Source organism: Pristiophorus japonicus, chromosome 9, assembly GCF_044704955.1.
Source record: "Pristiophorus japonicus isolate sPriJap1 chromosome 9, sPriJap1.hap1, whole genome shotgun sequence".
Classification (NCBI taxonomy): domain Eukaryota; kingdom Metazoa; phylum Chordata; class Chondrichthyes; family Pristiophoridae; genus Pristiophorus; species Pristiophorus japonicus.
The window spans coordinates 46160076-46185529 of NC_091985.1; the positions used below are offsets into that span (position 1 = coordinate 46160076).

Sequence of the window (25454 nt, forward strand, 5' to 3'; positions counted from 1 at the left end):
AGTGGGGATGCTGAGGTTCTACCCCGGGGCCATGTTAGTGGAACAGGAACCTGCTGTCCTCTCTCAGGATGACAGTATTCCTGATCCCACTACTGCCACTCCGCCATTGCACTTGTCACTGCCTGTCACTCAGCCAGCCCAGACCGACGCCGACCAACCTGAGGTGGTGCAGACGACAGCCGGGCTTTCCAGGCCCAGAGCTGGTCGAGGGCCCTGACACACAGCAGCCTTCCACCATCCGTGCTGCAGCCACAGGGAACACACTGCGGAGGAGTTGTCAACTAGTTAAACCGAGTGTTAAGAGGGGATATAAGGAAATGCACAAAAGTGATTGTTAAATATATTTATTCTTTATTTGAATTGGAATATTTCATCTTTGGTGGTGTCTCATTTCAATTTGGGGGTGTGGTATGGAAGGGCAAATTGATATGATGATGGGGACCTCCAGAGGAACCGGGATATGGGTTGGAATTCAGTGAAACCTGTTGTGTATCTGTAAATCATGCACTCCCATGTTCCGCCACCAGGGAGCGCATCCCCTGAAGTCCCAAGGGACCCCAGCATCCCTTGGGAGCACTGTATATAAGCCGGCCCCTAAGGCCTGTTACTCACTCTGGAGTGTCTTAATAAAGACTGAGGTCACTGCCACATTAACCTCCCTGTGTGCAGTCTCATCCGTGTTAGGAACACAACAGAACCAAAGTTTGATGAGACGGTCGCGGACTATCTTGCAGAATCGCGATTGTTCCTCGCCCTTGTCCTCGTCCTCCTGAGGTAGTGGAGCTATGACTGGTGGCAATGGCTGCGTCCTCATGATGGCCAAGTTGTGCAGCATGCAACAGACGACGACAACTCAGGACACCCTCTCAGCCTACTGGAGGACTCCTCCCGAGCGGTCAAGGCAGCGGAACCGTTGCTTGAGCACTCCAATGGTCTGCTCAGTGATGGTCCTGATACGGCATGGCTCTCATTATATGAGTGCAGGGCAGGAGTGTTGGGGTTGCGGAGGGGAGTCATGAGCCAGGTGGAGAGTGGATAGCCCTTGTCTCTGACCAGCCAGCTGAGAGCTTCATGTGGTGGCTGGAAGAGAGCTGGCACTGCCAGGATAACAGACATTGAAGGTGAGTATTTGACGTGTGTGGTCGTACACCAACTGCACATTCAGTGAGTGGTAGGTTTTGTGGTTACGAAATACCTCAGGATTGTGATGCGGTGCCCGCAAAGCGATGTGGGTGCAATGAATGGCACCCTGCACCATGGGGAAGCTCGCTAACCTGGCACAGCCACATGCATGATCCAGCTGTTTCCCCCGGGTCATCGGGAAGGAAATGTAGTCCCTTCTCCTTCTGTACAGAGCATCTGTGACCTTGCAGATGGAGCAATGGACGGCAAACTGGGAGATGTTGCACACTGGAAGGATCCAATGGCGTACAAATTGAGCGTGATGGTCACCTTGAATGCCACTGAGAGAGCTGTCCTCACCCTGGTGTGAGGCTCAAGGTCTGGTTGCAGCAGATGGTAGAGCTCTGTGACCACGTCTTGCTGGAGTGTAGCCTTCAAACACACAGTGAAATTGATGTATTAAAACTGCTGCCAGAATACCCTGTGACTGTAAGATCCACTTTTGACAGTCCTGTTGGGTCTCCTCCCTCTGGCCACATTTTGCTGCTGTTCTCTCAGTCTTTCTCCCTGACTTTCTGCTTGCCTTTCTCTCTGCCTAAGGAGCAGGAAGTCGAGTGCTAATAAATGTTGTCGTTTCAAATCTGCCCTCAATGAAAGACAGGAATGTTTAAGAGCCAGAACACTCCTTCAACTGCAAATCGGTCAAATCTGTCAAACAGCCTGTCTGGTTATGCATCAGTAAGCTGCAAACAGTAATGGCTGACTAAAATGTTTCCTAAAGATGGCGCCTTTAAATAGTGCTCCTGCAGCCGACTCCCGACTGAAACTCGACAGCTGAAGCTGACGTTGTCAGCACCAGGCAGTAAGATGGGGCGTGACCGAATTTAGCTTCTAGGACGGTAATGGAGTGCTGCGCATGGCAGTGACGCCATCATTGCCGGGTGCAGCTGAGCAGGGCGCTACCTGTTAGCACTGCCGCAACCCCCCCCCCCCCGCCCGATTTAGCGGGAGGCGCTGTTTTAGCTGCGCCTGGGCAAAAACTCATTTGCGCCCCGTTAGTGTCCGCAGGGGGCAAAGAACCCGAATTTCGCCCCCTGAGTGTGGTCTAACCAAGGTTCGATACAGGTTTAACATAACTACCCTACTTTTCAGTTCTATACCTCTAGAATAAACCTTAGTGCTTGGTTTGCTTTTTCTATGGCCTTGCTAACCTGTGTCGCAACATTTAGCGATTTGTGTATTTGTACTCCGAGATCCCTTTGTTCCTCTACCCTACATAGACTCGCACCCTCTAAGTAATAAGTGACCTCCCTATTCTTCCTACCAAAATGTAATACCTCAACGACGAGCTCTCTCCCTGGATTTGGGATCAGCCATGACGAACAGCGGATTCAGTTGGTTGCAGATTGCCTTCACAGCCAGCATTGCTGATAATGAGGATTTGCACAATGATGGAACCACCCCTTCAAGAGCTGGACGGAGCCAATGTGAAGGTTCATTCCTGATTGCATTGCACCTAAAATTAATTATCGCTCTGCTGGTAGAGCCCCTGCTGGTAGGGCTCTACTGAGGTCATTTGCACTTGATTTAGCACTCCAGTTATTTCCTGGAGCGCGAACAGTGGAAGCTCAATCATTACTGCCTGGCGCTAATTTTAGAAGCTTTCAAAAATGAGCGTGCCCAAATTTCTAGCCCTTTATCTTAACGTTTTTTTTTAATATTAGGAGCAGGAGTAGGCCAAACGGCCCCTCGAGCCTGTTCTGCCATTTAATACGATCATGGCTGATCCGATCATGGACTCAGGTCCACTTTCCTGCCCGCTCCCCATAACCCCTTATTCCCTTATCGTTTAAGAAACTGTCTATTTCTGTCTTAAATTTATTCAATGTCCCAGCTTCCACAGCTCTCTGAGGCAGCTAATTCCACAGATTTACAACCCTTTGAGAGAAGAAATTTCTCCTCATCTCTGTTTTAAATGGGCGGCCCCGTATTCTAAGATTATGCCCTCAAGTTCTAGTCTCCCCTATCAGTGGAAACATCCTCTCTGCATCCACCTTGTCAAGCCCCCTCATAATCTTATATGTTTCGATAAGATCATCTCTCATTCTTCTGAATTCCAATGAATAGAGACCCAATCTACTCAACCTTTCCTCATAAGTCAACCCCCTCATCTCTGGAATCAACCTAGTGAACCTTCTCTGAACTGCCTCCAAAGCAAGTATATCCTTTCGTAAATATGGAAACCAAAATTGCATGCAGTATTCCAGGTGAGGCCTCACCAATATCCGGTACAACTGTAGCAAGACTTCCCTGCTTTTATACTCCATCCCCTTTGCAACAAAGGCCAAGATTCCATTGGCCTTCCTGATCACTTGCTGTACCTGCATATTACCCTTTTGTGTTTCATGCACAAGTACCCCCAGGTCCCGCTACTTTGCAAACTTTCTCTATTTAAATAATAACTTGCTCTTTGATTTTTTTCTGCCAAAGTGCATGACCTCACATCTTCCAACATTATACTCCATCCGCCAAATTTTTGCCCACTCACTTAGCCTGTCTATGTCATTTTGCAGATTTTTTGTGTCCTCCTCACACATTGCTTTTCCTCCCATCTTTGTATCGTCAGCAAACTTGGCTATGTTACACTCGGTCCCTTCTTCCAAGTTGTTAATATAGATTGTAAATAGTTGGGGTCCCAGCACTGATCCCTGCGGCACCCCACTAGTTACTGATTGCTAACCCGAGAATGAACCATTTATCTCGACTCTCTGTTTTCTGTTAGTTAGCCAATCCCTTATCCATATTTGCTTCATTTTTGATTGTTTTCTTTTTTCCGTATTTCCTTTCTTTATCATGTAGAAGCCTTTGATTGAGAAGACAATCACTGATTTAATCTATTTTTTCTGAATTGATAATATCCAATATAAGGCAACTTTGGGGGATCATTACTATATTGGGAAGAAAAACAATGACCAAAATTTTAACAGGAAAGAGTGAATGGGTTTTGGAGCGGGTGGATGGTTAAATGCGTTTAAATTGATAGTGCGTCGCGAAGCCGTCTTCAACCCGCCGGCTTCCTCATTTCACTCGAGCAAATTTGGCTACGAGCGCGAAACCCCCTCGGGAGATGCAGGTTACCAATTTAAAGCAATTAAGAGCTAGTTAAGAGGCGAGTAAGAGCCTTTTTTACACAGGGTTTTCAAGTTTAGCTGTGTGCGCACAGGATTCCTGGACCTCGCTAGTAAAAGTAAGACAAGACCACAGCCCCAATTGATGGTGCTGAACAAATGACAGGCAAATAAAATCACGTAAGTTCTGAGACCTCACACGTGCTTCCTTGCCTAAGGGAAAGACTTTTGCTCACAGCACTTGTGCTGAGAATGTGCTTTCAGTACTTTGCAGGTGATTTCCACAACTTTGGAGGTCACTCTCACCATACTGGAAGATTGCAAGTCTGATCTCCACTTTATATCTGTCATACTTCAGATCAGCATGATGCTGCTTATGCTGTTTCACCAGGGCCAAGATTAACACTAGCAGTAGCAACACTAGCAGCGTTCTCTCACCGACGTGCCGCTCCACAGGAGAGAGGGGATGAGCAAAGGGATGATACCCCCAACACAGGATATATAGATAGAGAATCAGCTTCCTGCACATGACTGAACTCCAGTGACTCAGGGTATCGCGTCACATTGTGGCAGATACTTGTAGCCTGCTGGAAGAAGACCTGCTGCCATGTGGACACACCTTACTAGTGGCTGTCAAAGTTACCACTGCCCTCAACTTCTTTACTTCGGGCTCCTTCCAAAGATCTGCAGCAGACATTTGTAGAATTTCGCAGTCGGCTGCCCACAAATGCATCACCCAGGTAATTGATGCCATGTTTGCCAGGGCATGCAGTTAAGTACACTTTGCCACCAATGAAGCCAGTCAGAATGAGCAGGCGTTTGGGTTTGGGGCTCTGGCTGACTTCCCACAGGTGTAGGGCATCATCGACTGCACACATGTGGTGATCAAGGCACCCCCAGATCACCCAGGAGTGTTCATGAACCGTAAGGGCTTCCACTCCATCAGTGTGCAGCTCATCTGCAACCACAAAGCGATCATCATGCATGGAATGGTAGCATAGTGGTTATGTTACTGGACTAGTAATCAAGAGGCCTGGATGAATAATGTGGAGATACTAGTTCAAATCCTGCTGTGGCAGCTGGGGAATTTAAGTTCAGTTAATTTTTTTAAATCAGATTGTCGTAAAAATCTATCTGGTTCACGAATGTCCTTTAGTAGTCATACTCACAGAATCATACCTTCCCACTAATGTCTCAGACTCCTCCATCACCATCCCTGGGTATGTCCTCTCCCACCAGCAGGACAGACCCACCTGAGGTGGTGGCACAGTGATATACAGTCGGGAGGGAGTGGCCCTGGGAGTCCTCAACATTGACTCCGGACCCCATGAAGTCTCATAACTTCAGGTCAAGCATGGGCATGGAAACCTCCTGCTTATTACCACCTACCGCCCTTACTCAGCTGATGAATCAGTACTCCTCCATGTTGAACATCACTTGGAAGAAGCACTGAGGGTAACAAAGGCACAGAATGTACTCTAGGTGGGGGATTTTAATGTCATAGAATCATAGAATGGTTACAAACAGAAGGAGGCCATTCATCCCTTCGCGCCCGTGCCAGCGCTCTGCAAGAGCATTTCAGCTCATCTCACTCCCCTGCCCATTCCCCATAGCCCTGCAATTTTTTTTTCTTCAGGCACTTATCCAATTCCCCTTTAAAAGCCACATAATAATGATCCTTGGAGGCTACAGAATCAATCAATGAAGATGATTCCAAACATTAGAAATTTAAGTTTTGAGGAAAGTTAAGCTTGCTTTTCGGAAATAAAGGAAATGTTGAGTGACCTAACTATGTCCATCACCAAGAGTGGCTCAGTAGCACCACTACTGACCGAGCGAGCTGAGTCCTAAAGGACATAGCTGCCAGACTGGGCCTGCAACAGGTGATGAGAGAACCAACACGAGGGAAAAATCTACTTGACCTTGTCCTCACCAATCTACCTATCGCAGATGCATCTGTCCATGACATTATTGGTAGCAGTGATGACCGTACAGTCATTGTGGAGATTAAATCCCGTCTTCACACTGAGGACACCCTCCATCATGTTGTGTGGCACTACCACCGTGCAAGATGGGTTAGAACAGATCTAGCAACTGAAAACTGGGCATCCATGAGGTGCTTTGGGCTATCAGCAGCAGCGGCATTGTATTCGACCACAATCCATAACCTCATGGCCCAGCATATTCCTCATTCTACCATTAACATCAAACCAGGTGACCGACCCTAGTGCAATGAGGAGTGTAGAAGAGTATGTCAGGAGCAGCATCAAGTGTACCTAAAAATGAGGCACCAACCTGGGGAAACTGCAACACAGGACTACATACATGCTAAACGAAAGCAGCATTCTATAGACAGAGCTAAGCCATCCCACAACTAACGGATCAGGACAAAGCTCTGCAGTCGTGAATGGTGGTGGACCATTAAACAATTAAAGGGAGGAGGAGGCTCCATGATTAACCCCATGCTCAAGGATGACGGAGCCCAGCACGCGAGTGCAAAAGACAAGCTAAAGCGTTTGCAACCATCTGCAGCCAGAAGTGCTGAGTGGATGATCCATATCGGCCTCCTCCTGAGGTCCCCACCATCACAGAAGCCTGTCTTCAGCCAATTCGATTCACTCCAAGAGATATCAAGAAATGGCTGAGCGCACTGGATACAACAAAGGCTATGGGCCCCGACAATATCCCGCTGTTATGCTGAAGACTTGTGCTCCAGAACTAGCCACGCCTCTAGCCAAGCTGTTCCAGTACAGCTACAACACTGGCACCTGCCCAACAATGTGGAAAACTGTCCAGGTATGTCCTGTTCACAAAAAGCAAGACAAATCTAATCCGGCCAATTACCACCCCATCAGTCAACTCTCAAATATCAGCAAATTGATGGAAAGTTTTGTCGACAGTGCTATCAAGCGGCACTTACCAATAACCTGCTCACTGATGCTCAGTTTGGGTTCTGCCAGGGCCACTCGCCTCCAGACCTCATTACAGTTTTGGTCCAAACATGAACAAAAAAGCTGAATTCCAGAGGTGAGGTGAGAGTGAATGCTTTTGACATCAAGGCAGCATTTGACCGAGTGTGGCATAAAGTAAAATTGCAGTCAGTGGGAATTGGGGAAAGAATCTCCACTGGCTGGAGTCATATTTCGCACAAAGGAAGATGGTTGTGGTTGTTGGAGGTCAATCATCTCAGCCTCAGGACATAGCTGCAGGAATTCCTCGGGGCCAATCATCTTCAGCTGCTTCATCAATGACCTTCTCTCCATCATAAGGTCAGATATGGGGCTGTTCGCTGATGACTGCACAATGTTCAGTTCCATTCGCAACTCCTCAGATAATGAGACAGTCTGTGCATGCAGATAAGTGGCACGTAAGATTCACGCCACACGAGTGCCAGTAAATGGCCACTTGAACAAGCGAGCGTTTAACCACCACCTCAGGACATTCAATGGCATTACCATCGCCAAATCCCCCAACATCAACATCCTGGAGGTCACCATTGACCAGAAACTTAACTGGACCAGCCACATAAATACTTTGGCTACAAGAGCGGGTCAGAGGCTGGGTATTCTGCAGCGAGTGTCTCACCTGCTGACTCCCCAAAGCCTTTCCACCATCTACAAGGTACAAGTCAGGAGTGTGATGGAATACTCTTCACTTGCCTGGATGATTGCAGCTCCAACAACACTCAGAAACTCGACACCATCCAGGACAAAGCAGCCCGTGTGATTGACACTCCACCTACCACTTTCAACATTCACTCCCTCCACCATGGGTGCACCGTGGCTGCAGTGTATACCATCTACAAGATGCACTGCAGCAACCCCCCGAGGCTTCTTCGGCAGCATCTCCCAAACCCACGACCTCTACCACCTAGAAGGACAAGGGCTGCTGGCGCATGGGAGCACCACCACCTCCACGTTCCCCTCCAAGTCGCTCACCATCCTGACTTGGAAATATATCGCCGTTCCTTCATCGTCGCTGGGTCAAAATCCTGGAATTCCCTCCCGAACAGCACTGTGGGAGTACCTTCACCTCGCGGACTGCAATGGTTCAAGAAGGGGGCTCACCACCACCTTCTCAAGGGCAATTAGGGATGGGCAATAAAGGCTGGCCTTCCCAGTGACGCCCACATCCCATCATAGTGATGTGCTGCACTCTACACAACATAGTGCAGCAGCGAGGATTGGAGCTGCAGGAGTAGCAAGGCGCAGAGCGCAGACCCTCTTCGGAGGAGGAGGGAGGTGGAATAACTTAATCTGGACATGTTATCAGCAGCAGCGCACATTGCTGCCCAGGATGTCATCATAATGGCATGATTTAGGTAGGTTGCACCAGTGCACCCATCTGGCACCCAGACGCTGAACCCACTTTCCTCCCACCCCCGAACCACAAGGCAGTCCAGCAATAACCAAATCATTCCTTTCATAAGCACCCATTGCTTGCAGTTAAGTCATGTCTTATCATTCATTACAAGTGACAAGGTCACTTGCCAGGCAGCAGGCAAAAATGGGCAAGACAGGAAATAATTTTGTGTGAGACAAAATTTAAACATAACCTTCGCAGTGTAACATTGGCTAATTCACCCATGTGTATACCCTCGTGCAACTAGAGTTCTTTCATCTTCCTCTTCCTGCCACTTCTTCGGCATGCAACCCCTGTGGATTCAGCAGAGGTAGAGGCAGGCTGCTCACTTCCCTGCTCTGACTGCTCACATGCTATTGGCCGATGTCTTCTGGATTTTGGAGCCCATGAGGGCCCCACCAAAAACTACTCCACCTGCACCTGTGCAGGAGCAGCTTCAGCCATCGGGATCCAAGGCAGCAGGTGGGGCTCAGACTGAGGGGGAGGTAATGGAGGAGAAGTGGGAGCGCTTTGAGCCAAGCCCCCACCTACATGTCCCCTCTCACCATCATCCCTCTCGTGGGTCACCAGCACTTCCCTGCTAGCAATGAGTTGGAGAGTACTTTGCTGCACATCAGTGAGGTGATGAACGGCCAAGTCTAGGTTTTTAATCCATCCTCGTTAAGGTGGCATTCAGAGTGTGCAAGTTGTTGGTGAAGGCAAGCATGCACTTGTTTGACTGCCGCATTTGATGCCCCATGCAGGTGGTCACACCTTCCTTGGACGAACACATCATAGCTTAGGCCTGGGACATCATGCCAGTCATGATTGTGATGGACTCCTCCATTCTCTCTATAAGCGTGCACATCGCGGCTGGAAATCCTGCCAGAGCCTCGTGCTTTTTTGATGTTCCTCCAGAATCATCCTCTTTGTCGATGGCCCCTGAGGTTCAGCATCTGTGTCCAGCTCTCAGCTCCACTGCTATCTCTGTCTGCACCATCTACTCTTGCTCACATGTGATCTGTGAGACACCAGGTGACAGCACTGTGACTAAATGGTCCCACCGACGTGTGTAACTGTGCTGGTGCTTCGTGTGCATACGTCCTGTGATGGTGCACCCTCAGAGTTGGCAACCTCCTCTGGAGGAGTGGTCTTCCTCCTCTGGCTCCACTGAGCCTCTTGATGAGCCTGTGTCAGAGTAAAGACATGAATTAGAATTGTCATGGTAAGAATGTTTCAAGTGAACATTATGCACATGATCATATTTCACTGGGTGCTGACATCAAGTCAACATGAGTGACTGTTGTACGCAATGTGGCTGTGTGATATTTAATTCTGTCACCGGGTAGCTGGGAGCTCCCCACCTGTTCATCTCCCGCTGCCATCAACGCCGATACTCCACTTAGCTCCAGTACCTCCTCCTCTGCAGCAGTCAGCGGGGTGATGACTGGAGTGTCACCTCCGGTTCTCTGCCTCTCCCTGGTGTTCTGTGTTCTTTCTCCAGCAAGGAGGGAAACAAGAAACCTTTGAGTGAGAGTCATGGAATGAGTGGAACGGATGGATGGGCAACATCTTTAGAGGGTGTCTATGAGGAAGAGGCGTGACGTGACATTGCATTAAGATGATGGTAAGTGTCAGTGGTGGATGATCAGATGGGAATGTGAGGAAGTGCGTAGACAGAGAGGGATAGGTGTTCCTGCAAAGTAGGTTGGTGTGAGGAGTGATCTGCAGGAGTAGGCTTGGGAACCCAGAGTGAGGAGGTTGGGGTGACACACACATCAGGATGTAGTTGAATATGGCATTGTACTCACCTTTCCTGACCTCATGATTATTAAATCTCTTCCTGCATTGAATCCATGACTGTAGCACTACACTCCTGCTGCTCACTACCCCCGCAATCACTGGCCATGTCTGCTTTATCACTGAGGCTGGTTTCTTCCATCCGTCAGCAGGGAATAACACCTCCCTGTAGGCCCTAATACTTTGTAGCAGGAGGTCGGGGAGGCATCATTGAAGCGAGGGGCAGCTTTTGTACGTTGCGACTTCATTTTTTGTCTCCATGCAATGTTTCTCCCACCTCCACAAATTGTCATGTGTCATCTTTGCAGTGCTCCTTTAAATGCCTCAGCTGAATTGGACCTATGCGTGATGACATCACGCCGTTCGGGTTAATTGGTCATGAAATCCAGAAGTCAGATGCGAATGTAGTGGCTTGGTTAAAAAGCCACTGACAAACGCACGCTGAAACTCCTGGGTCCCTGTGCGATCAAGGTCTCCCCCCCCCCCCCCCCCCCCCCCCCCGCCAGCGTGTCAGCAAAGAAAAATTCCGGCCAATGATACCATTACATCCAATGCTGATAAACAGTCTTAGAAGTAATGCTAATAATTCTCCAGAGGCAATAATCCTCCTTTAAAGAGAAGCAGTATGTAAGTCATTTTTTTCTGCTGGCAAGTAAGCCAGAGATCCCATCTGCTTTTTTAACGTCCTGCCACTTTTAAATGCTGGCAGGACCCAACTGTTCATTCATCTCATTGCTGTTTGTAGAACCTTCCTATGTACAAAATAGCTGACTGTTTGTACACATAACAACAGTTACTGTACTTCAGAGTAATTAATTATATGTGAAGGGCTTTAAGGTGTTGAACCATCCCGAACTCTTCATTAATGGGAAGGGATTCCACTCCCTCAATGTGCAGCTGGTGTGCGACCACCAGCGTAGGATCCTGGCAGTTGATGTCAGGTATCCAGGCAGCAGCCATGATTCCTTCATTCTGCACCAGACCAGTGTGCCTGCTCTCTCCACCAGGCCAAATCAGGATTGTGGATGGCTGCTTGACGGCACGAGATATCCCCTGCTCACTTGGCTGCTCACTCCACTACAGAGCCCCAGGACAGCGGCCAAGCATGCCAAAACGATGCTCATTCTGGCACCAGGTGCATTATCGAGCACTGCATTGGGATCCTCAAGCAGAGGTTCCGTTGCCTGGACCGGTCTGGTGGCGCCTTGCAGTACTCTCCTCAACAGGTCTCCATATTCGTGGTGGTCTGCTGCATGCTGCACAACCTGGCCCTCATGAGGGGCCAGCCGCTGGAGGTCGAACCAACACTACCACCTGATGAGGAAGCGCAGGAGGAGGAGGAGGATCCCCATCACCACCTAGCCAGGAGGCGTCGTCGCCATCGCAACCCTGCAAGGGAGGTGCTGCTCGATTCACAAAATCTCATCCCCACATGACCCTTCAGCTCCTATTTTCCATGGTCATCCCAATGAGTGCTTTCATACAGAATTGCCCACTCTCAAATGATAACCTTGCCCAGATATATGTGCAAAAAATAAAGATTGATGACATGATCCAAGTCAGTGCAAAAAGACAACACAACAAGAACCAGTACAAGAAACTTACACAAAACAGAATTTCTCACCCTTGTGCATCTCCTTATAACACCTCTTACGTGTGCCTATTGTGCTACTATGCCTAAGTGTCTCCCCTGTGACTGCTTCATGGGTCTGGGAAGGCTGCTGTGTTTCTTGTGTGGAAGCTGCAGATGTCCTTCTCAGATGCCCTTGACCAGCTTTGGCCCTGGAAGGGCCGGGTGCAGACTAGTCACTACCCTCCTGGGAGGGTTCAGCCTGGCTTGGCTCGGGCGAGGCCATGCGTGGAGGCACTGGCGGAGTGACAGGTCTGGGTCCAGGAATGGTGTGATTCTGAGAGATCATATCACCAGGATCCTGGTCTGAGGAGCCTGCGTCACTCGCCGGGGGCGGCACATTACCACCACCACCAATCTGAAGGAGCTCAGGTCGCTGCTGTGGCACCACACCGGAAGGTCCCCTATAGCCCGTGGTGGACCCAGCCACGAACGCAACACTAAGGTGTCGGGTGGCATCAAGCTGAGACTGCATGAGAGCAGCCAGAGTCTCAAAGCCACTAGAAATGGCAGCAGTTTGACGCTCCATGGCAGCATTAAGACGCTCCATGGCCTGTTGTCCAGAGTGCATAAGAGCATTCTGAGCTTCCAGGACCGTGGCCATCCTCTCCAAAGCAGCACCGATACGCTCGTTCCCTTGTGCCTGTGCTGAAATGGCAGCTGCAGGTTGCGGCATCACAGCTGGATCCGCACGAACAATCTGGGAGTCCACCATCGCCTGCACACTGGTAGTGATGGGCTTCATGCTGTCGACTGTGCAGGAGGCAGACTCCTCCACACACCTGTCCACTTCCGACAGCCTCTGTGGCACCCTTGTCAGTGCCCCCAACATCTGCGAATGCATGGCCTCCACCCTTCTCTCGTAAGCCCCAACATCGATGGCATCGTCTGAGTCCTCCTTGGCAGAACTTCGGTGCGGACTCACCCCCTGGAGAGATGGCACCTGAGGTTGCCTAGCCCCATCACCATGCTGCAGCCCACTAGACCCCGGTGCAACACCCAATGCAGACCTCTGTACTACCTCAACTAGATCAGATCGCGCACTCCCAGTATCTGAGCTGGCGTGTGTGGGTGGAAGCAGTGACGTGTTGGTGCCAACAGTATCCTCCTCGTCCTCTTCCTCATCAGTCAGTTCCCCAAAAGATGGAGTGCACTCCACAGTATCACCAGGGTTTGACCCCTCAAGGTTAGCACTGCTCTCATTTGACACCTCTGTTGTTATGTCGTCGAGAGTCTCATCGAAGTTTGGCACTGGTGTGCCACGTCTTGTGTCACACCCCACTGTGCTGGGTGTGCTGCCACTTGGTCTCTCATCTGCAAGCCTAAATGGGAGAAGGGCTGCCGTGAGGGGGAGGTTGGGGATTAACGCATGGAGGCTGCAACTAGTGGACTTCCAGAAGGACAGGCACAGTAGACGCTGGCACATTCACGAAGAAAGAGCATTAAGGAGGGCCTTCACTTACTCACATCGTCGTCAGCAGTGCCGTGGCCCACAAGGAAGGCACCATGTCCACCCACGAGCGCCTCGGCCCTCTCCTCCAAGGGTGTAAGGACCTGGATCTCTGCTTCGCCACCACCAGTCATCCTCTGGTCTGCACGATTGTGATCCAGATTGGCCTGCAAAACAAAGAATGGTTAGTGATGTCATGATGCATCAGAAATGAGTGCACAAGTGTTTGTCCCTGAAATGTACATATATATATATATATATATAGAGGCGTCAACAATGAAATGCTGCTTCAGTGACTAAACAGTGAGAATGGGAAATAAGAGAAGGATGAAGGAGAGGCTCGCAGGTGCTAGGTCAGCAGTTGGTGGAACAGGTAGTCATTTTCATAAGACGGATGATATTGTTGAAGCATTTGCTGCACTGCATCGCAGTCCGGTTATGAACGGAGGTCCCTGATACCTCCCCAGCAATCTCCATCCATGCATTAGTGAAGACCTTACGAGTGGGTTTCCCCACGTCCGGATAAAGGACTCTCCTCTGCCCTCGACAGCCTGCATGAGGGTTTCCAGCTCTGCATCCGTAAATCTGCTTGCCCTCCTTGGTCCACGAGCACTAGCCATCCTGCAACCCAACTCCTTCCCTCCTCAGGGCCTAGCTGCAAACCCTGGCATTATCTACACATGAGCACAATGCTGAATTTCTCCGTGGTGATCCCTCTTCAATCAAGCCACCCACACTGCTGCAAACTGGCGATTCCAGCCACTCCTTACCGCAGGAGGCCAATTTTTTGATTTTTTTAGGTGTATTAGGGGCCGCCGCAATGGAGCGAAAAAGTTGGGAGGTGCGCCAAGTTTATGGCAGCCCAGAATTTTGGCCCCACAGCCTCCACGGCGCTCTGTGGTAAAAAAAATTCCAGAGATTCACCACCTTCTGAGTGAAGAAATTTCTCCTCACCTCAGTCCTAAATGGCCAACCCCTTATTCTGAGACTGTGACCCCTGGTTCTAGATTCCCCAGCCAGGGGAAACATCCTCCCTGCATCTACCCTGTAAAGCCCTGAAGGAATTTTGTATGTTTCAATGAGATCACCTCTCATTCTCCTAAACTCTAGAGAATATTGGCCTAGTCTACTCTATCTCTCCTCATAGAACAATCCCCCCATCCCAGGAATCAGTCTGGTGAACCTTTGTTACAATTCCTTTATGGCAAGTATATCCCTCCTTAGGTAAGGAGACCAAAACTGTACACAATACTCCAGGTGCAGTCTCACCAGGGCCCTATATAATTGCAGTAAGACATCTTTACTCTTGTACTCAAATCCTCTTGTAATAAAGGCCAACAAACCATTTGCTTTCTTAATTTCCTGCTGTATTTGCATGTTAACTTTCAGTGATTCGTGTACAAGGACACCCAGGTCCCTCTGATCAACATTTCCCAATCCCTCACCATTTAAAAAATACTCTGCTTTCCTATTTTTCCTACCAAAGTGGATAACTTCACATTTCTCCACTTTATTTTCCATTTGCCATGTTCTTGCCCACTCACTTAGCCTGTCTATATCCCCTTGAAGTCTCTTTGCATCCTCCTCACAACTTACATTCCCACCTAGCTTTGTATCATCAGCAACTTGGGTATATTACATTTAATCCCCTCATCCAAATCATTGATATAGATTGTGAATAGCTGGGGCCCAAGCACTGATCCTTGCAGCACCCCACTAGTTGCAGCCTGCCAACCCGAAAATGACCCGTTTATTCCTACTCTCTGTTTTCTGTCTGTTAACCAATCCGCAATCCATGATAGTACATTACCCCCAATCCCATGAGCCCTAATTTTGTTTAATATGTGTGGCACCTTATTGAATGCCTTCTGAAAATCGAAATGCACCACATCAACTGGTTCCCCCTTGTCTATTCTGCTAGTTACAGCCTCAAAAAACTCCTAACAGATTAGTCAAACACGATTTCCCTTTCATAGATCAGTGTTGACTCTGCCCAATCCTGTTATTATTTTCTAAGTGCCTTGTTACCACATCCTTAATAATAGATTCTAGCATTTTCCCTACTACTAATATCTGTAGTACTGGTCTGTAGTTCCCTATTTTCTCTCACCCTCTTTTAAATAGTGGGGTTACATTAGCTACCTTCCAATCTGTAGGAATCATTTTAGAATCTATGGAATTTTGGAAGATGACAACCAATGCATCCACTATCTCTCTAGCCACCTCTTTCAAAACCCTAGGATGTAGGCCATCAGGTCCTGGGGACTTATCGGCTTTCAGTGCTATTAATTAATTCAGAACTATTTTTTACTAATGCTAATTTCTTTTAGTTCCTCATTCTTGCTAGACCCTTGGTTTTCCACTATTTCTGGGAGTTTTTTTTGTTTAATTTCTCTGCCATTTCCTTATTCCCCATTATAATTTCTCCTGTCTCACCTTTAGGGGACCCACATTTATTTTCATTGATCTTTTCCGTTTTACATACCTATAGAAGCTTAGGGGTATAATCCTAAAATTAAAGCTAGACTAGCTAGGAGAACAATCAGGAAACATTTTTTCCAAACAAAGGCTAGTGGAAATTTGGAACTCTCTCCTTAAAAGGGGAGAGTTACTTGGTCAATTGAAATTTTCAGGTCTGAGATTATCGATTTTTTGTTAGGTAAGGGTATCAAGAAATATGGAGCAAATGCAGAATTGAGGAACAGATCCACCATGATCTAATAGAATGTGGAACAGGCTTGAGGGGCTGAACTACTGTTCTTAAATTTACTGCCAGTGGTTACATGTTGACAGTAAGTGTGCAGTAACATTACTTTACGCAGGACAGGCAAGCAGTATATTTATTTACTCTAGTTACTAGTGTGAAATTTGACTTCTTTCAGTTATATGGGGCTGGATTTTCGACTTTTGTGATTTTGGGGTGCTAATCGCAGCAGGGCGTTAAAAATAGTGCCTGAAAATAGTTCCGGCTCGACTGCAAGTTTCGGCAAAAATGTAATTTGGAGGAGCGTTGGCGTTAACTCAGGCGTTGCGCAACGGAGCCAAAACTTGCGCCGGTAAAGAAATTCCATTGCTGTTTAGTGCCCTGCAACATAACGTTGTATATTGTATGGTTTGATTTTGGTGGGGTAGTTTTGGTGACTTTGTTGCAGTAAAATATATGAATCATCATTTGCCACTGGTGTCTTGTGCATCATTCCAACGTTCACCAGAGATGTGCCTTTATGAGGGCACATAGCGTGCCCAGTATTAGCTCCATCCCTCAGTTTCCTCCATTTAGGAGAGCTGGCAATGGCGATTCTTGGTCCAGCAGCATCTCCACGCTGCCTCCCCCGTGGATGGGATGGTTATCCAATGGTGGCCTCGCCAGGCTCCTCTTCATCGTCCTCCTCCTCCTGAGATGGGCCTGCAATTCCTACTTGTTCCTCATGATGGCCAAGCTGTGCAACATGCAGCATGAATGAATTCAGATACCTGTTCAGGGGAGTATTGAAGGCTGCCTCCAGAGTGATCCAGGCATTGGTCTGCCTGTAGGAGATGGCATATCTCTGTCAGCACTTCCTTTCGGAAGCGCAGCCTTCTCACATACTGCTAGAGGTTTGAGCGTTGGTGTCTGTAAACCTGTGGGGGGGGGTGAGGCCTTCTCCCCAGACGTCTTCGGTCTCTCCTCATCCATGGGCCGTCATGGCCAAGGGCCCTTCTTCCAGCTTGACGCCACCTGGCAATGGTAACCAGCATGATACGCTTGCAAACTACTAATGTCCCCATTAAATTTTCTCACAGAAGTTGTAAGAGCACTGTACTGGCAGTTAAAAGTGAAGTTTGCAAGTCGGACCTTCACGCAGCGTTATGTGCGCAACCATTGCAGTCAATGTGACCTGCGATGTATGATCCTCATCCTTCCATTTAAAAATGCTGCCGATATCGCCTGCTGCACCTTGGGACCACCTGCTTTTTCCAGGCGTTTCCTGGGGCAGGTGTTAAATGAGGCGTAAGGGCCGAATGTTCCGTAAGCGGCGCTATTGCAGCGTTGCACCACAATTAACGTCATGATCTCAGTCAAAATGGACGGCAAGGTGGTAAGAATTTGCACCGCCGCAAATCCGTAGCCAAATCTACCGGCCAGGCGCCTAAGCCTGGTCGCCCGGCATTACGCGCAAAACAGCATTTAACACTCTGTAGACCATGAGCTTGGTGCTGGGTTTGAGATCCTGATCTTCAAAATACTCTTCCTCAGGCGACCGGAGGCTGCACTGGCATACTGAAGGCGGTGTTGGACTTTGTCATCGATGTCTGCCCTTGTTGGGCAGGTTGGCAGAGAACCTTTGTCTACGGATGTTTAAAGTAAGGCCCATACTCTCGTACACTTCGGTGAAGGTGTTGACGATGGTTTGGAGTTTGACCTCAAGAGTGCGCAAACGCAAGTGTTGTCTGCATAATGTAATTCAGTGGCAGAGGATGGGACGACCGTGGATCTGGACTGGAGGCGACGGAGGTTGAACAATTTCCCGTTTGTTCTGTAGGAACCAATGTCCTAGGGGGAGTGTTTGCTAGTGCTGTTGGGGAGGAGTTAAACTAATATGACAGGGGGATGGGAACCAATGCAGGGAGACAGAGGGAAACAAAAAGGAGACAAAAGCAAAAGACAGAAAGGAGATGAGGAAAAGTGGAGGGCAGAGAAACCCAAGGCAAAGAACAAAAAGGGCCACTGTACAGCAAAATTCTAAAAGGACAAAGGGTGTTAAAAAAAACAAGCCTGAAGGCTTTGTGTCTTAATGCAAGGAGTATCCGCAATAAGGTGGATGAATTAACTGTGCAAATAGATGTTAACAAATATGATGTGATTGGGATTACAGAGACGTGGCTCCAGGATGATCAGGGCTGGGAACTCAACATACAGGGGTATTCAACATTCAGGAAGGATAGAATAAAAGGAAAAGGAGGTGGGGTAGCATTGCTGGTTAAGGAGGAGATTAATGCAATAGTTCGGAAGGACATTAGCTTGGATGATATGGAATCTATATGGGTAGAGCTGCAGAACACCAAAGGGCAAAAAACGTTAGTGGGAGTTGTGTACAGACCTCCAAACAGTAGTAGTGATGTTGGGGAGGGCATCAAACAGGAAATTAGGGGTGCATGCAATAAAGGTGCAGCAGTTATAATGGGTGACTTTAATATGCACATAGATTGGGCTAACCAAACTGGAAGCAATACAGTGGAGGAGGATTTCCTGGAGTGCATAAGGGATGGTTTTCTAGACCAATATGTCAAGGAACCAACTAGGGGGGAGGCCATCTTAGACTGGGTGTTGTGTAATGAGAGAGGATTAATTAGCAATCTCGTTGTGCGAGGCCCATTGGGGAAGAGTGACCATAATATGGTGGAATTCTGCATTAGGATGGAGAATGAAACAGTTAATTCAGAGACCATGGTCCAGAACTGAAAGAAGGCTAACTTTGAAGGTATGAGGCATGAATTGGCTAGGATAGATTGGCGAATGATACTTAAGGGGTTGACTGTGGATGGGTAATGGCAGACATTTCGAGACCGCATGGATGAACTACAACAATTGTACATTCCTGTCTGGCATAAAAATAAAAAAGGGAAGGTGGCTCAACCGTGGCTATCAAGGGAAATCAGGGATAGTATTAAAGCCAAGGAAGTAGCATACAAATTGGCCAGAAATAGCAGCAACTGGGAGAAATTTAGAACTCAGCAGAGGAGGACAAGGGCTTGATTAGGGCAGGGAAAATGGAGTGCGAGAAGAAGCTGGCAGGGAACATTAAGACGGATTGCAAAAGTTTCTACAGATATGTAAAGAGAAAAAGGTTAGTAAAGACAAACGTAGGTCCCCTGCAGTCAGATTCAGGGGAAGTCACAACGGGGAAGAAAGAAATGGCGGACCAATTGAACAAGTACTTTGGTTCGGTATTCACTAAGGAGGACACAAACAACCTTCCGGATATAAAAGGGGTCAGAGGGTCTCGTAAGGAGGAGGAACTGAGGGAAATCCTTATTAGTCAGGAAATTGTGTTGGGGAAATTGATGGGATTGAAGGCCGATAAATCCCCAGGGCCTGATGGACTGCATCCCAGAGTACCTAAGGAGTTGGTCTTGGAAATAGCGGATGCATTGACAGTCATTATCCAACATTCCATAGACTCTGGATCAGTTCCTGTCGAGTGGAGGGTAGCCAATGTAACCCCACTTTTTAAAAAAGGAGGGAGAGAGAAAACAGGGAATTATAGACCGGTCAGCCTGACATCGATAGTGGGTAAAATGATGGAATCAATTATTAAGGATGTCATAGCAGCGCATTTGGAAAGAGGTGACATGATAGGTCCAAGTCAGCATGGATTTGTGAAAGGGAAGCAAAGAGTAGGAGTAAATGGGTACTTTTCAGAATGGCAGGCAGTGACTAGTGGGGTACCGCAAGGTTCTGTGCTGGGGCCCCAGCTGTTTACATTGTACATTAATGATTTAGACGAGGGGATTAAATGTAGTATCTCCAAATTTGCGGATGACACTAAGTTGGGTGGCAGTGTGAGCTGCGAGGAGGATGCTATGAGGCTGCAGAGCGACTTGGATAGGTTAGGTGAGTGGGCAAATGCATGGCAGATGAAGTATAATGTGGATAAATGTGAGGTTATCCACTTTGGTGGTGAAAACAGAGAGACAGACTATTATCTGAATGGTGACAGATTAGGAAAAGGGGAGGTGCAACGAGACCTGGGTGTCATGGTACATCAGTCATTGAAGGTTGGCATGCAGGTACAGCAGGCGGTTAAGAAGGCAAATGGCATGTTGGCCTTCATAGCGAAGGGATTTGATTACAGGGGCAGGAAGGTGTTGATACAATTGTACAGGGCCTTGGTGAGGCCACACCTCGAGTATTGTGTACAGTTTTGGTCTCCTAATTTGAGGAAGGACATTCTTGCTATTGAGGGAGTGCAGCGAAGGTTCACCAGACTGATTCCCGGGATGGCGGGACTGACCTATCAAGAAAGACTGGATCAACTGGGCTTGTATTCACTGGAGTTCAGAAGAATGAGAGGGGACCTCATAGAAACGTTTATAATTCTGATGGGTTTAGACAGGGTAGATGCAGGAAGAATGTTCCAAATGTTGGGGAAGTCCAGAACCAGGGGTCACAGTCTAAGGATAAGGGGTAAGCCATTTAGGACTGAGCTGAGGAAAAACTTCTTCACCCAGAGAGTGGTGAACCTGTGGAATTCTCTACCACAGAAAGTTGTTGAGGCCAATTCACTAAATATATTCAAAAAGGAGTTAGATGAAGTCCTTACTACTAGGGGGATCAAGGGGTATGGCGAGAAAGCAGGAATGGGTTACTGAAGTTGCATGTTCAGCCATGAACTCATTGAATGGCGGTGCAGGCTAGAAGGGCCGAATGGCCTACTCCTGCACCTATTTTCTATGTTTCTATGTCTATGTTTCTCGATTAGCTTCACTCCAGCGGGGGCTTATTGAGGGTGAGATGGAGCATTGCAACAGGGAAGATCGAAAAGAGTGTTGGTGCAATGACACAGCCTTGTTTGACCCCGGTTTGCACGAGTATTGGGTCTGTGGTGGATCCGTTATTCAGTATCATGGCTTGCATATCAGCGTAAAGCAGGCGGAGGATGGTGATAAACTTTTGAGGGCAGTCAAATTGGAGAAGGACACTCCATAATCCCTCACGGTTGACAGTGTCGAAGGTCTTTGTGAGGTCAAAGAAGGCCATGCACAAAGGTTGATGTTCCTCCCTGCATTTTTCCTGGATTTAACACGCGGTGAAGATCATGTCCATTGTGCCCCTTAGTGGGCGGAATCCGCAATTGCGACTCTAGGAGGAGCTCTTCAATCACTGGGAGAAGGCGATTGAGGAGGGTCTGTGAGCAGCATCACATTATTGACCAAGATGCTATTTTTTCTCTTTCATCAAATATTGTAAAGGACACCAGATGGCTGTTTATGTAACTAAAGTACAAGATTACTTTCACTTGCTGCTTACTGCTCAGATCAGCCATGATATTGAATGGTGGAGCAGGCTCGAGGGACCAAATGGCCTACTCCTATTTCTTATGTTCTTACTTACATTTACAGTGCGGTTTAAACTGGTTTGCTGCCTTCAGATGAAATTGAATTGCTCTGAATTTAGAATTGTTGAAGTCATAAAGGTGCTTTAAACATCTTGAGTAAGTTAAGACTGACTGACACTATTGCTCTAATTTATGGAGTGAGGTATTAATGTATCAACTGGTATATTTCTGGACTTATTTTTTATTGAGAAACCTGGGTGAATGGCCATGGTCGATAGTGTAAGTCACCAGCAAGGTTGAAAAGATTAAGAAAGATGAAAAAAGTACTGGTGACACTGAGCTTTGGTTTTAAAAGCCTTTAGATTATAGGATGAAAACAAGACTGCGGGAGTAAAGAGGACCATGGGAATCTTGAGACCTTGGGAAAGAATGATTTGGAGATCTGTTCAATGAGTTTTGACTTCAACATGCTGCAGATGCAGGAAAGAGGAAGGGTGTGTAAGGCAGTGTATTTGGAACCAGGAGCATAAGAGCAACTGCAATGGTCATAATAGCACTAGTACGATAGATAAAGGAAAGAAAGGTTGGAGACTGAGGCAACGGAAAAGCCACCAGTCAGGTAACATGTACAGTGTCAACATCGGTCACCTGGGTTTTGATTAATGAAAAACAAGTATTCAAACTTTTTTTGTTGCAGAGATGTTTCCTCAACAGCACTTGAGTACCTTCCGTCTTATGGGTTGGAGTTTATTCACAAACTTACTGCACGCTTCACATACTCGCTGAAAAAGTTCCCGTCACTGGAAAAGTTTGTTAATTTGATGGAAGCAAATTTGACATATCCCAGCCACTGCTGTGCATTCAAAAATTGGGAAAAATCAAATGGGTAAGTCCTTCTGATTTTATCATCCTCTTAACTAGTGTCCCATACTAGAGAACTATTAATGCTCCTGTTTGTGAGTGTAACTTATGGTCATTAACAATTAGCTGTTCATCAGAAAAAGCAGACATGAAGCAAAACAACTGTCAAATCAAGAGTGGCCATGAGTGATGTCAATAACCCTGTTTAGAATTTTACGTCCATGCTGCATTGGTACAAAAGCGGATATTCATTGGGTCAGAAATGAATACTATTACATTACAATTCTTTCTCCCACCCTTCAAATCTTTGTAGCTCTTCTTTCCTGAAGGCAATGACCCATAGTACAGTGCCATGGACAAAAGAGACACTTAAGGGGTACTATGTTAGGGGTACTATTAACCTAACCTAGCCGGTGGGAAACTGATGTGAATCCCGTCAGCCAGGTAACTCTCCATTGATCTTTAGATGCTTAATAAAAAGATCATTTTGTTCTTACATAATTGCCAACCTAGAAAATTAAACCAATAGCTTCAAGCTGCTGACACTGCTTTACAAAAAAAACGGTCGCGTCAAAAATAGCCTCCTTCACACTCCCTCCCATTTCATAGTGGCATCGTTCTCTCTGACCCCTGACAATGCTACTCTAGGAGATAGAACTCTACTATGGTGAGAATTCCTGACCTTGCAAAACCATTGTTGGCACAAATTCCCTTCACTACTAGCGGTATAAGGGTATTTCTTTTATTGTATATCACAACATAAACTACATAATTCCTATGGAGAGGTTTAAGTGTGTTCAAAGAACGTCTGCTTCTATATTTATCTTATGCTGGCATGTTTTTGGATTCATTCATTCTTGGGATATGGGCTTTCCTACCAGGCTGACATTTATTGCTTATTCCTAATTGCCCTTGAGAAGTTGGTTGTGAGCCTCCTTGATCCACTGCAGTCCACGTGGAGAAGGTGCTCCTACGTGTGGTCCCGATGTTGGGGAAGTCCAGAACTAGGGACACAGTCTTAAAATAAGGGGTAGGCCATTTAGGACTGAGATGAGGAGAAACTTCTTCACTCAGAGTTGTTAACCTGTGGAATTCCCTGCCGCAGAGATTTTTGTTGATGCCAGTTCATTGGATATATTCAAGAGGGAGTTAGATATGGCCCTTACAGCTCAGGGGATCAAGTGATATGGAGAGAAAGCAGGAAAGGGGTACTGAGGGAATGATCAGCCATGATCTTACTGAATGGTGGTGCAGGCTCGAAGGGCGGAATGGCCTACTCCTGCACCTATTTTCTATGTTTCTATGTTTCTATGTTTGTAGTCAATGGAAAGTAAAATTGAGCGAGGTGTAATATGGTTGGCTGACCCGATCCTGTCAGTTTGCTGCCAGATGTAGGTTAAAATTACCCTCTTAATCTTTTCCAATAGTTTCCAGTGTGGTCACTTGTCAAAGGCTTTCACAAAGTCCGCGAACATCATATACAATGCATTTCCTCCATCCACCCTATCTGTCAACTCCTCAAAGAACTCTTATCAGGTTTGTCAAGCAGTCTTCCTTTTTGAATTCTGTGTTGGCTGCATCTAATTATTTTGTCTTCATCTAAGTATTTAGTAACTGTAACTTTAATTAAAGAACCCAAATTTTCCCTAGCACAGATGACTAACTTGCCTGTAATTACCAAGGTACTTACAGCAGAAGTTGCTGCATAGCATTCAAGGAGGAGGCAATTAAGTACTGGTAAAACTTTCAAGACAACAAAGCTAAAGATTATCAAGATGTCCTGCTGTGAGTGTGGTTTACGGTTCAGTTAATATCCCTTGATTTTATTTGATCACTGTGGAGAGAAGAAAGTCAGAGAGCTTTTTCTTTTTGAAGGTTTTATCTGTTGATTGCCTCCCTCAGAAAAACTAGAGTGTTGAGTCGAGTCCATGATAGGACAAATTAATTCAACTGACAGTAACTATTTTCCGGCTCTGCCGATTTTATCCTGTAGCATAAAAAAGTTTTATTCTTCTTAAACTAAACCCCAAAAAATATTTATTGGTAAACTTTCAGATGCTTTGTGGTTTTAGGTGATAAATAGCTGACTGATATACGCCATGACATTACCAACGTCAATCCCTAGGCTGTGCTCTGATCTCAGCCAGATAAGCAGTAAGCCACTACAACTGACCTCCTTACCCAGAATTAAGGAAAGGAACATTGATCAATATTCACGATACAACAATCTCTGCAAAAAGTGTCTATGTGTGGATTTTGGGTGAAGACAGGATTGGGCTTGGCTGTGATGCTATTGGATAATTGGATAACTTGCTGATGCTCCATGTGAAGGCTCGCATATGAGGATTGATCATTGAATAGAGTAGGAGAGTGTAATATATTTGCTTCATGGGTTCTTTGCTTAAGAATTCATAACAACACATTGCTATTAAGAACTAGTTGCTTTATTAACAAAGGTTTAACAATCAAATTACACATTACCAGTTCATTCACTAGGCTCAAAACTGCATACCTCATCTTGGATGATCTAGACTCAACTGACTGGGGTTTTATTGAGTCTTGTGAACATCACATGACTGGCTAAGCCACTCACAATGCAACAGCTCTGCAAACCTGTGAGCATGCTCACAGGTGCATACATTACAGAGAGGAAGTCTGGCACCTACAGAACCATATTCCGCCAAAGACTTGATGCCTTCAGATGAGGAAAAGGACAGGGAGGAAAGAAAACAGTTCTGGATACAGTTGATTGTTACTTTCCCTTCAGACAGAATTCCATACCCATACTTTTATACAACTTTTCCAAGTTATGCGAAGCTGCAACAAGAAAAGTAACTGCAGATCAGGACTTCATCACCAGCCATGAACAGAATAAAATATAGTAAGTATGGTTCTAAACATAAAAACATAAAATATTTAATTAGACCGCCAGTGATTTTCTTTGTTGGCCCAATATCATCTTACAATATCATCAACCTCCATCAACTACATTATTTCTTTTCTTTATATTTGCTTCACACTCTAGCTACAAGGATTGGCATCAGCTTCGTGTGGCAGTGTGTTTCAAAAATGTTGCCACTGCT

The 25454-nt window shown here is 46.8% G+C and overlaps 1 protein-coding gene across 1 annotated transcript in view; it reads left to right on the forward strand.

Annotated features, from left to right (window-relative positions):
• The window catches only part of LOC139273885 (lutropin-choriogonadotropic hormone receptor-like), a 122154-nt gene that overhangs the window by 69975 nt on the left and 26725 nt on the right, over positions 1–25454 (forward strand). Inside the window, exon 6 of the mRNA XM_070890960.1 lies at positions 22208–22396. Coding sequence (XP_070747061.1) covers positions 22208–22396 — 189 coding nt within the window. The remainder of the gene's footprint in view (positions 1–22207; positions 22397–25454) is intronic.